This window comes from Brassica oleracea, chromosome C2 (assembly GCF_000695525.1).
Source record: "Brassica oleracea var. oleracea cultivar TO1000 chromosome C2, BOL, whole genome shotgun sequence".
NCBI lineage: Eukaryota > Viridiplantae > Streptophyta > Magnoliopsida > Brassicales > Brassicaceae > Brassica > Brassica oleracea.
In genome coordinates, this window is record NC_027749.1 from 25346975 (window position 1) to 25358587 (window position 11613).

The 11613-nt window shown below is 37.2% G+C and overlaps 2 protein-coding genes and 1 long non-coding RNA gene across 3 annotated transcripts in view; 2 read left to right on the forward strand and 1 right to left on the reverse strand.

Annotated features, from left to right (window-relative positions):
• LOC106326017 (oxysterol-binding protein-related protein 1C) overlaps positions 1–1213 on the forward strand; it is a 5986-nt gene extending 4773 nt beyond the window's left edge. Inside the window, exon 2 of the mRNA XM_013764060.1 lies at positions 756–1213. Within this exon, the coding sequence (XP_013619514.1) occupies positions 756–1133 (378 nt within the window). The 3' untranslated portion in view covers positions 1134–1213. The remainder of the gene's footprint in view (positions 1–755) is intronic.
• Positions 1214–2243: 1030 nt separating this feature from the next.
• LOC106325813 lies at positions 2244–3510 on the forward strand. Its single transcript, XR_001267060.1, has 3 exons — positions 2244–2408; positions 2572–2735; positions 2971–3510. It is a non-coding gene; the product is annotated as an uncharacterized LOC106325813 (long non-coding RNA).
• A 4776-nt stretch (positions 3511–8286) lies between these two features.
• LOC106323835 lies at positions 8287–9635 on the reverse strand. Its single transcript, XM_013761895.1, has one exon. It carries the CDS (start codon positions 9577–9579, stop codon positions 8287–8289), a length of 1293 nt encoding a protein of 430 aa, XP_013617349.1. The 5' UTR covers positions 9580–9635.
• Between the last annotated feature and the right edge of the window lie 1978 nt (positions 9636–11613).

Consider the following 11613-nt stretch of genomic DNA (forward strand, 5'->3'; position numbering starts at 1 on the left):
TTCTACACACTTCATCTTCTACACACTTCCTTTTCTACACACTTCTTCATCCTTCTCCATTTTTCTCTAGATATTTCTTCTTCTTCTTGGGCTTCTTGGGTCTTGGGCTAATGAGGGAAAAACCCAACATGTATATGCATTTTATTTCTTAACACTTATAGAGAAATTGTTACTCTTGTGGTGTAGTTGTTAAACTTAACATATGTAGAGAAATTGTGTAAACCGTTTATAAAATAAGTGAGCATTCCCAATTTTTTTTGAAGGTTACAATTTATCTCGAAATGCTCTTGTATTTATAAATGGTTTTAAAATTTTCTTTATACATATTAAAATAAAGATTATTCCAACACATTTTTAGATTTTCCTATATTTTTTTTTGTTCACTTGATTTTCCCATATTACAAAAATGAATTTTGCTCCCAAATAAAATAGCATTATACATATATTTTTTTTTTCTTTAAAATATATATATATAGAGAAAATATATCATGAAGACATACATTAGAGCAAAACTCACATCTACAATAAAGTTTTTTCTATTTCTAAGATATGTTCTAACAACTACACCGTCAATTGCATGTGATTTTCATAGTCTAAAAAAATGTCTCCACTTCTTGACAAAAAAAAAGTCTCCACCAAAATTATATCAAGGTTTCGATTTATTTGGGAGTGCTCTAGTATTCTCAAATGTTTTTAATAAAAAAATTCCACCTACAACTGCACGCATATTTTTAAGAATCCTGTGTTTTTTATAGGTCTCATCAATCGGACAAGGCATATCAGAGAGCAAGAGATTCACTGTATTTACTGGCACAAAGAGTCTGCATTTACGAGCAGCATCAAGTGAAGATCGTACAGCTTGGATCGAAGCTTTGCATGCTGTTAAAGAAACGTTTCCAAGAATGTCAAACGAAGAGTTAATGGCAACGACAACTAACGTATCAATCTCGACCGATAAGCTAAGACAAAGATTAATGAAAGAAGAAGTTGACGAGACAATCATCAAAGATTGCGAAGATATAATGAAAAACAACTTCATCGCATTGCATAATGAGGTCATGACGCTTAAACAGTATCAGTGTCATCTTGTGGATACTCTCAAGAACGTTAATAGTGTACCAGAGCTCGAGTAACAGTTTTTGTATGAGTTATCTATCTCGTCGTTTTAATTATCATCAGTGATGTTTAAAGTTGTTTTTTTCATAGAAATAAAATTTGCATAAGATGAGATCAATTATTTTATAATATTATTAGACCTTGTAATATTATTAGACATATGTAAATTCAATGAGCTTAGAGCATGATTAACTCTTGTCTCTTAGCTGAAATTCTGAACTCATGATTTGACATTTGTTTTTAATTTTTTTTACACTTTTTGGCTAAGAGACGGCTCTTAGAGCATGATTAACCCCGGTCTCTTAGTCGGGGTTCTTAACTCATGATTTTTTTTTTACACTTTTCGGCTAAGATATGACTCTTATATCTCTTAGCCGAAGCTAAGAACCCCAGTTATGGTCTTCGAGCAGGTACAATGGTGAGGCTAAGATATGACTCTTATATCTCTTAGCCGAAGCTAAGAACCCCAGTTATGGTCTTCGAGCAGGTACAATGGTGTACCTCTGAGCTCGATAACCTAGATAGATTTTTAAAATTATTTTAATTTTTTTTTAGTAAAAAAAAAAAAAAAAAAGAAGCCAATCGCGGGGTTCCACGTGGCGGTGGAACCCACGCACAGTAACAAACCTGATCCTTATGTAAGGATTATTGTGACAAAAATCCTTAACTTTAGTGGGTCTCACACTATATTTTATGATTAATCCCTAAGGATTTTTGGGTAAGGATCCCCATTGGACATGCCCTTATATTTCTTATTTAAGAGATAGTTCTTAACTTTTCTTAGTTAAAATATAAGAAAAGCTAAGAACCGTCTCTTATCCGAAGCTAAGAACCGTCTCCTATAATTTGTGTTGAGTTGCTAAAGAAAATAACTTTCTCCTGCTTTCATTTATTTTTTTTCAACCTTTTTTAAACAATTTAATGTTGAGAGATATTGGAAAAAACCTATTGTTGCTCAGACCACCTCCATAAGAGGGTCTAAACAAGGAGTTCTAAAGCATAACCAAAAAAAAAAATCAAAAATGCATTCATACTGCAGAACCGGTGTCAAAATAGAGACTTTAAGAATTGCTTAAAACCTCTGACGTGTCCAGTTTGTATAGGCTAATCCCTTAAAGACAAAAGGGAAAAAAAATTTCTATCTCTCTCTTCGTTAATTTTTCTTTCGTTCTTCTTCCTTCTTCTTCGTTCTTCTTCCTTCTTCTCTATTTGCATGTCACGAAACCGATCGATCACTGCTACGGAGCAGTGCTACCTCCTCCTCCAAATCCGTCAATGAAATCACCGTTGAGGTTCGGATTTTTTGATTTTTTGTATTGATTTGAAGCTCGTCTATTGAATTGGGTTGATACAAATCGATTTGAGAGTAGATTTGACTCTGTGCATCTCCTCTGTTTGTCTATTTTTACACGATTTGATTACAAGTTATGTTAATATTAGTATGTGTTTGACCAGATTTGGTGCCGTCGACTTGACGCTATCGACTTGGTTCCATCGACTTGGTGCCATCGACTTGGTTCCATCGAATTGGTTCCATCGATTTGGTTCCAAAACTGGGAGAGAGGAAGAACATGGAACCAAATCGATGTAATAAGAGATAAAGCTATGGTGGGTTTGAGGTTAGTACTTTTTCCGTTTGGTTTGAGGTTAGAGATAAAGCTATGGTGTGTATAGAGAGAGCTTCTGATTGTGTATAGAGATAGCTTCTGATTTTGTTCAATGGTTTGTATAGAGATAGCTTCTGATTTTGTATAGAGATAGCTTCTGATTTTGTTAGGAGATAGCTTCTGATTTGTTCAATTGTTTGTATAGAGATAGCTTAATCTTGAAATGCAATCTGTTTTATTCTTGCAGAGAGAACACTCCCGTGGAAACGTTAACGCAAAGGTGTGATAATGTTCATCACCCACTCTCTGGCAGAGACGGATCAAACTTGGGCAAAGCATCTTTCTTTCATTTAATTTGGCAAGAGGTTAGTAGAGTTTTCTTTTAATGTGTGTTAGATAGTGATTAGGTTGGGCGTTAGACAGTCATTAGGTTGGTAGGATTGCTTTACATTAAGTTGTGTTGGTTGATTTGTTTGAAAAGAAAAGAACCGAAGAATGTACGAGTTTTGGTTGATTTGTTTCGGTTGTTATAATGTTGCATTCAATATATGAAACTATGTAGAAAGTTTTGTGAAATTATTAATAGGCATAAGTCAGCATCACATTAATTCACACATCTCTCTGATGAGACTAAATGTATATGAGTTTTTACTGCAATTGAGCGCAATTGCAATTCCCTGCTTTGCAACTCCCTGCTTTGAACAACATCAGCCACAAATTCTTCACCATGAGAATATGTATGCTCAGTATCCTAGACCTATTGTGTGTTATGATTCAACTTTAAAAACCAAAAAAACAAAAAAAAATTTACGAGCCCCTATGAGGTTCTTCCATTAGAGGAAGAAAAAAATAATTTAACTAACATAAGTTCTTTAATTTCTCAAATCACCTAATTAACTATTAATTTATTCATAAGAGTCCATTAGAGGTTCTTACCAATGGACTTGCTCTCATGCTCTTAGCTAAATATTGTATGAAAAACTATTATATAATGCAAAACAAAAATTGCGGATTCAAAATATTCAATAGAAATTTTGGAATGGAATAACATACAGAATTTTGTTCGAAAAAAAGGAATAACATTGAGAATACAACAATTTAATGGAAATAACATAACTTGTAATATAAAAATTAAAATATATATACATGGAGACGAAAGAACAATCTATTAAAAGCATTATAGTACTGTACTTCTTTTTTTTGCCATCTAGTATATTGCATTCATACGACAAAGGGTTCAAGTTTTTGTACAACACAGATTAACCAAAGAAGGTATATAAACATCAAAAAACATGAGAGCACCATCGAGGTGCACCAGTTGCAACGTAGGATTGAAATCTGAAGTCCTGAACTGCACTAGTAGCTATAAGGCGTGCTCCTCTGTTAGCTTCAAACGATTCACAGAGCACCCGCCATGCCAAAAAATTCCTTAGTAATAATCTGATTTCCATCACTTTGAACTTGAAGGCCATTCGCGAGGTCTGATGATGGCATTTACTAGCATTCTTCCTTCAAAAGCAAAGTGTACCTTTAAGTATCTGTGATTCTTCATGCTTTCAATAGCCCAAGCAACACTGACAAACTGGGCTTCACTTTTCGATTCCACTTCCCCAAAAGACCGTCTGCTATGGAGAAGAACTGTACCTGATGAGTCTCTCACTACCCAAGCCGCCCCTGCAATTTTCTTTTTCTTCTCCCATTTGAAACCAATATTGCACTTGAGGAAATCCACCGGAGGGCACTTCCAAGTGACTGGGGCTTGGATAGATGGATCCCTATGATCATCTGCCCTCCTTTCCAAATTCTGAGCTACATACCATAAACGGGTTTCCTCTCGAGCTTTGTTTCCCAATTGCTCACTGTCGAACAATAAACCTTCAAATAGCAAATGATTCCTGTTTTTCCAAAAACACCAAAGTATCCACGGCAAAACCTTCGTCATTTCACTCATTGTTTCATCAACTTGCAAGGAATTAAAAAGGAAGGCCATGTTCGCATAAATAGACGCAGCATCAAACCCACCCCGAGGCGAAGGAAACCCTGAAACTGCCCACACTTGTCTTGCCAATGTACAGGAGAACAAAACATGGTTAATAGACTCACCATCCTCTCCACATGTTTGGCATACCGTGTCATATTTTATTCCTCGGGCACTAAGGCAATCAAAGACAGATAAAGCTCCAGAAAGAGCTTTCCATATGAAGACCTTAACCTTTGGAGGAGCCTTCAGATTCCATACCTGAGCCGTCAAGGGATGCAGAGACGGTTGAGCTTGCTGGAAGTGAAGGAGAGCCGAGTTGTTTCTCCAAAAAGCAAGGTCATATCCAGTTTTGACAGAGTAGATTCCATTCGGAGTATGCTTCCAAAAAGAGGAATCTGGCTCTGAGACCACCGGTTGATTGCGCATAAGAACTTTAATATCTGCAGGAACAAAGAGCTCATGCAAACGACTGCGGCTCCATCTTCTTGTTTGAGCGTTGATCAGTGAAGAGACTTGCAGGTTCGCGTCGAAAAAACTTTGTTTCCTCAGAGGAGGCCTGCACAAACCATCCTTATCCTCCATCCAAGGATCAGACCAAACCTTTAGGCTAGTTCCATTACCTACTGATATCTTCAGCCCTTGCATCAGTAGCTCTCTCCCATTAAGAATACTACGCCAAGCATATGAAGGTCTTCTTCCTAACTGCGCATTTAAGAAAGAAGAACCTTCAAAGTATTTACCTTTAAGCACTCTCGCCATCAGACAGTCATCAAAGTGTAAGATCCTCCACGCTTGTTTTGCCAAGAGAGCCTGGTTAAAAGACTCTAAATCTTTAAAACCCATACCCCCCAAAGCCTTTGGTAAGCACATTTTCTCCCAGCTCAACCAGTGGATTTTCCTTTTGTGCTCAACATTACTCCACCAAAAAGATGCTAGAGCATTCGAGAGAGTAGAAATGACCGTCTTTGGTATTTTGAAAACCGACATAGCAGAGACAGGTAAAGCTGATCCCACTGCTTTTATCAACACCTCTTTTCCACCTTGAGAGAGCGTTCTAGCATGCCAGCCCGAGATCCTCCTACCTAATCGCTCTTTAAGATAGGCAAAGAGCTTTATCTTTGACCCTTTGAAGCATTCTGGAAGTCCTAAGTACTTGGACTCACCACCTTCTGATTCAATACCCAATTTCTGCTTTACTTTAGTTTTGTTCTCCTCAAGAACGTCTTTCCCGAAGATAATAGAAGATTTAATTGGGTTGATCGACTGACCGGTGACTGCTCCATAGCGATGTAGTATTTCTATCAAAGTCTTACTCTGATCTTCATCAGCTTTGCAAGAGAATAAACAATCATCAGCGAAAAGAAGATGATGAATAGAGGGACCGTGCTCCCCAAATCTCAGACCTGACAATCTGTTCTCCCTTTCAACCTTTGACAGCAAATGAGTTAAACCCTCCGTACACAGCACAAACAGAAAAGGGGATAGGGGATCTCCCTGCCTAAGACCCCTTTTAGGCGTAATCATTCCATGAGGCTGGTCATTAATCAGTATTGAATACGTTACTGTGGTGACGCATTTCATGATCAAATTAACCCATCTCTCATTGAATCCAAGCGCCAGCAGGAGTGATCTCAAATAACCCCATTCCACTCTGTCAAAAGCCTTTGACATATCTGTCTTTACCACCATAAAGTCTGAAACAAACGAGCCTGAAGCCCCTAGCGAGTGGACTAACTCGTGCGCAATGGTGATGTTGTCAGACATCAGTCTCTGGGAGACAAAAGCAGACTGCGTTGGAGAGATCAAGACCTGCAACCAAGGCTGAAGTCTTCTGACCATAATCTTTGAAACAATCTTGTAGATCACCGAACAAAGACTAATAGGTCTTAAATCTGAAACTGTCTTTGGATCTGCAATCTTAGGGATCAGACACAAGTGTGTGTAATTCCATTCCTTTGGGAGAATACCAAAGTTAAAGAATTTCTGCACCTCCGCTATCACTTGCTCTTCAATGATAGTCCAGAATTTCTGAAAGAAAAGGCCTGACATACCGTCAGGGCCTGGAGCTTTCGTCGGATTTATTGAAAAAACCGCTTCTTTGATTTCCAAATTCGTCACAGGTCTCAACAGATCCATGTTTAGTTGATCAGAAACTCTTGGTTGCATATCGTTGAACCAGTCAGTAAATGCAGCAGGGTTCGTTGACCTGAAGAGATTTCTGAAAAAGTCCACTGCAACTTCACCCTTAGCAGCCTCTGAGAAGACCTCCTCTCCCTCGGCGTTGACAAGCTTGTCAATGTTATTCCTTGCACGAGCAGCGTTCACAGAGATGTGAAAAAAATGAGAGTTACGATCCCCTCGACTAAGCCATTTGTCTCTGCTCTTTTGCCACCAGTATGTCTCTTCATCTTTCTGGGCCTTAACCAGATCTTCTTTCAGCAATCGAATTCGAGCAGTTGATTGTTGTAAAGCTGATTGTTCATGCTCCAGAGCAGCTTCAGCTTGGTGAATTCTATCGCCTGAATTCATGCTTGAATGCTTCTTTAGACCGCTTAGAGATCTTCTGCAAGCTTTTAGACCCTTTGAGACTGAGCCCAAACCGTTACTTGTAGCAAAATCCCAGGCATATGCCACACTATCATGAACCCCTTCTACCTCCAAGAATCTTCTATCAAACCGGAACCAACCTCTGTACTTTTCTTGGCTTTCAATCAGATGTATAAGAACAGGCCTGTGATCCGATCCACGCTTATCTAAAAACGTCTGGTTAGAGCAAGGGAACTTCTTGAACCAAGCCCTGTTTCCAAAACATCTGTCTAGTCTGGTATGAACCCAAGAGTTACTCCTTAACCCGCTCCAAGTAAAACCGTTTCCATGACTCTGAAGCTCTTCTAGCTTGCAAGCATTAATCATTTGATTGAAAGGAGCGAAGGACTCATCTTGTCTCCAGACACCACCCGTCTTTTCTCCGTTATGCAAAATATCATTAAAATCTCCAAAGACGCACCAGCTTTCCTTTCTATTCACACCTATTCTACTGAGCCTTTCCCAGAGATCGACCCTTCTTTTATAATGCGTCGGCCCGTAGATACAAGACGCAAAAAAAATTATTTCATTAATTCAAGAAAGTATATATTTAAAATTAGAATGTAATAAATATCCACTAATTTTAAAAATTCATAAAATTAAAATTTGTGTAATTAATTATAAAATTAATTATAGAAGACTTATTAATTTTGATGTAATAGCATTATTTTAGTTTCACCAACAACGCATATAAAAAACACATTATAAAATAATTTATAAAATGTATATATGTAATTTTTTTTAAATGGACAATCCCGCGCTTTGAAAGCGCGGGTCAAAATCTAGTAGTTTAATTAAATAAGAGAATGTCATCAAATCAAAGGGTTGACTTTTAATAACAGAGAAACGATGTCAAAAAAAAAAAACAGAAAATCAAAAACCAGAACCAGATTTAATCACTTAGTCTGACTAATACACAGACTAATTCAAAGAAGACTAAGATAAGAAAGCAACGACAAAATACAGAAGTGTAGATTTTTAGCTTACACAATCGTTTTAAGTAGAAAGGGAAGTCAAAAATAACCTTTGACTTGGATATACAAAAGCATGATGTAAGCTTGCTGTCGAATCATGACCTCTCTCTGACACCTTTGACGAGGAAGGTTCATGAGGAAGGAAGGCCTGATGAACAATACTCCCAAGATCCGCCTTTCTATCTGATACCCTCAAATCTTCCCAGCGATGAACCAAGCTACCTGCGATATTAGCTTTGATTGCAGAAGCCATCAGTTTGTCAGCAGAATCTTTGTCTTCCAATCTTGGCTCAGCGGAAGTATTAAGGTCGAAATCATAGACAATACCCTTTCCTTTGTCAATTTGATTGGTAAAGGTCGGAGCAGTTTCTAGGCGCAACATTGTCTTCTGCAGAAAAGGGTCCTTCTCCGCTTCAGCTACTGATGATCTGACCCGGTCAATTCTAATCTTCTTATCTTCCTCTGTTGCCATTAATAAATATCTTCTCATTTCTTCCAAAACCTCTGGCGCTATTTTCCTTCTTCCTGTCATCTTGCAAATTCCAACTTGATCTTCAGAAAGAACCCCAAACAGAGGATCGTCTTGATGCAAGATGACTTCATTTCTGTGACTGTCCATGATAACCCGCTTACTCCTCAGAGCAGCAGCCTCCCGATTCCTATTCAGAAGTGGACAAATATCTTTTCCGTGGTTCAATCTTTGACATTCATAGCATCGCTTCCTTATTCTCTCATAGTTAAAGAGAACCACTGCAGAGCCTCCCTCCGGAAGATTAACAAATTTTGATTTCCGTAGTGGTCTGGAGACATCGAATCGTACTTGGATCCTTACATAGTCTTGCACTTGTGGCTTGTCAGGATCAAAAGCAACCACCTTGACTGCACCTATCTTCTCACCAAGAGCGGTAATAGCTTCCTTCGTATAATAATTGACAGGGAGATTTCTGATTTGAACCCATAAAGGGATGAACTGTAAGTAATCCTCAGGAGGCTTTTCCACCCATCGATCAATCGCTAAAGTCCAGTCGTTGAAGGTATGAACACCTTTTTCTAGAACCTCCAGCAGATCATGTTCATGATCGAAAACAAACTGGAACCGTTCCTTGGACAAAGCTATTCCTCTAACTTTCCCTTGCTTCTGCCACGTTCTTGGCATCTCGCGAATCAAACCCGGCATCTTCTGGCAGTCTGGATTAAGAATCCTTCCGATAATACTTCGGGAGTTCCTTTCACACGATTTGTACTGTGGAAGATCAGGCATATCGAACGGTTCATCTTCCTCTTCCAACGATAGAGCCATCAACGCTTTATCCATTGCATTATAGTACTGTACTTCGATATTGCAGTTTGTTTTTGGTAAAATGTTAAATCCGATATTGCAATTTTGTTTTTGGTTTTATATTTCGACGTTTTATATTTTGACGAAGTCAGTGCGTGTACTAATTAATACAGTTGGGGATTCATGAAGTTCCTTCCAATCTTATGAGTTTGTAAACGTTTTTCAATACAAAATTTTAATTATATGACGCAGTCGTTTAGCTATATGCACCGTCAAGGAATTAATATAATGCATGAAAACGCTAGGTAATGGACACGAACTCACAACTATGAATCAAAGTTATTTTAAAATCCTTAAATCATCCAATGAACCCAGCAGACACATTTTTAAAAGTTCGAATTTGATAGCAAATCATAAGATAATAACAGAAGGCAGAAAACATTAAAATAAATAAATTTGGTTAAATCGCTCTGCCAACGATGAAGACGTTTGTATTTCAAAAAATGAATGAAGCAGAAAATTACGAAGGAAAATACCAAAACTAAGAGCATGGACTTTCCCTTTCGAGCTTAGAGCATGCGCAACAGTGAGACTCATTGGAATCTTTAGCGACAAGGGCATTTCGGATTAATCCTAGCTATTTTGGATTTTTATTTAAAAAAAAAAAAAAGATGACCATTCACGGACCGCCACGTAGTCGTGGGGACCCGCAAATAGTGCAAGGATTCACTAAGAAAGAATCATTATTTAGGAATTTTAAGGGTTGAATCCTTAACTTTTGGTGGAATCCACTGATTATTTAATTTTTTTTTTTAAGTACTCTCACTTAAGGATTTCCGTTGCGCATGCTCTTGCGATACAAAGAGACGCATACATAGTTTCTTATAAATTTAAAATCCATTAAGACGTAAGTCCAATAAATAATTTATTCAAATTATTAGGACGAGAAAAAAAATAGAATGAATACGTATTCAAACTTCAAGTTCAACGCGATCTCTCCTTAACTTAAATAAACTTACAAAAGTGGACAATGCTTTAAATACGGCTGGACTATCTTATATTCATTGAACATTACTACGTTACACCTTTCTTTATGATTCGTTGTTAAATACAGCATGGAACAGAATAGATATTAGAAAACAAAACATTCACGTACTTTGAGTCAAGAGTTGCTGCGGTTCTGACATCGTGTTAAAAACTACCCACACGTTGAACCAGTTATATAATTACAAAAACCAAAATAAAAATTGTCTAAAATTGTGAAATAAACTGAGAATATTTGATGTAATTCAATAAACAAATAATGGTGAAGAAGGATGGGTTTGGTATATTCCGGAGTGACAAGACGTTGGTGTAAGGCTTATTGAGGAATGGGCTTTGATTCTCTATCAGAAGAAACGAAACATCGTTACATCAATATCTGAGCTACTCCCTCTTCATTTCAATCCATGCTTTAGTTGCACACATCACCATCCACCTCATAAATATTTAGTGTAAACAGATTAGATATCGTGTTCAAAAAAAAAAAAACAGATTAGATATCAAATTCAAATCGTGGTGTGACTATAAGATGATAGTATATTTCTAATTTCTCACGTTGGACAATAACCAAGTTTAAGTTTCATGTAAAAAACACACACTACAGTTACGACTTACAACTCCTGGTCACACGGAAAGCAGACCAAATTAAACCATAGTTGAAACTAACATGTCCGAGTAGTTATGGATTTGTGAAGAAGGGACTTGTGAGGCTTTGTTTTGATGCGTACGTTGTAGGTCGGCGGACGGCTATCTAACTTATCTGGTCATCCATCTTCTTTGTCTTTTCCCTTATATTTCTTTTCACTTTACTATTCTATCATATATTTTATTTGTCTGTCCAACAAAATTATAACTTATTTGACTAACACAAAATTTAACTCTCGCGAAGAAAATTCTCATTTTGATTTTCTTGTTTAGGAATATTACTGTTTGAAATGATTCGACACTTATTTAGAAAGGTATATACTAGAATTTTTTTGATGGAGTAATGTTTGGGCTTATATGATTTGTTTTTTTTTTGAACTGAAT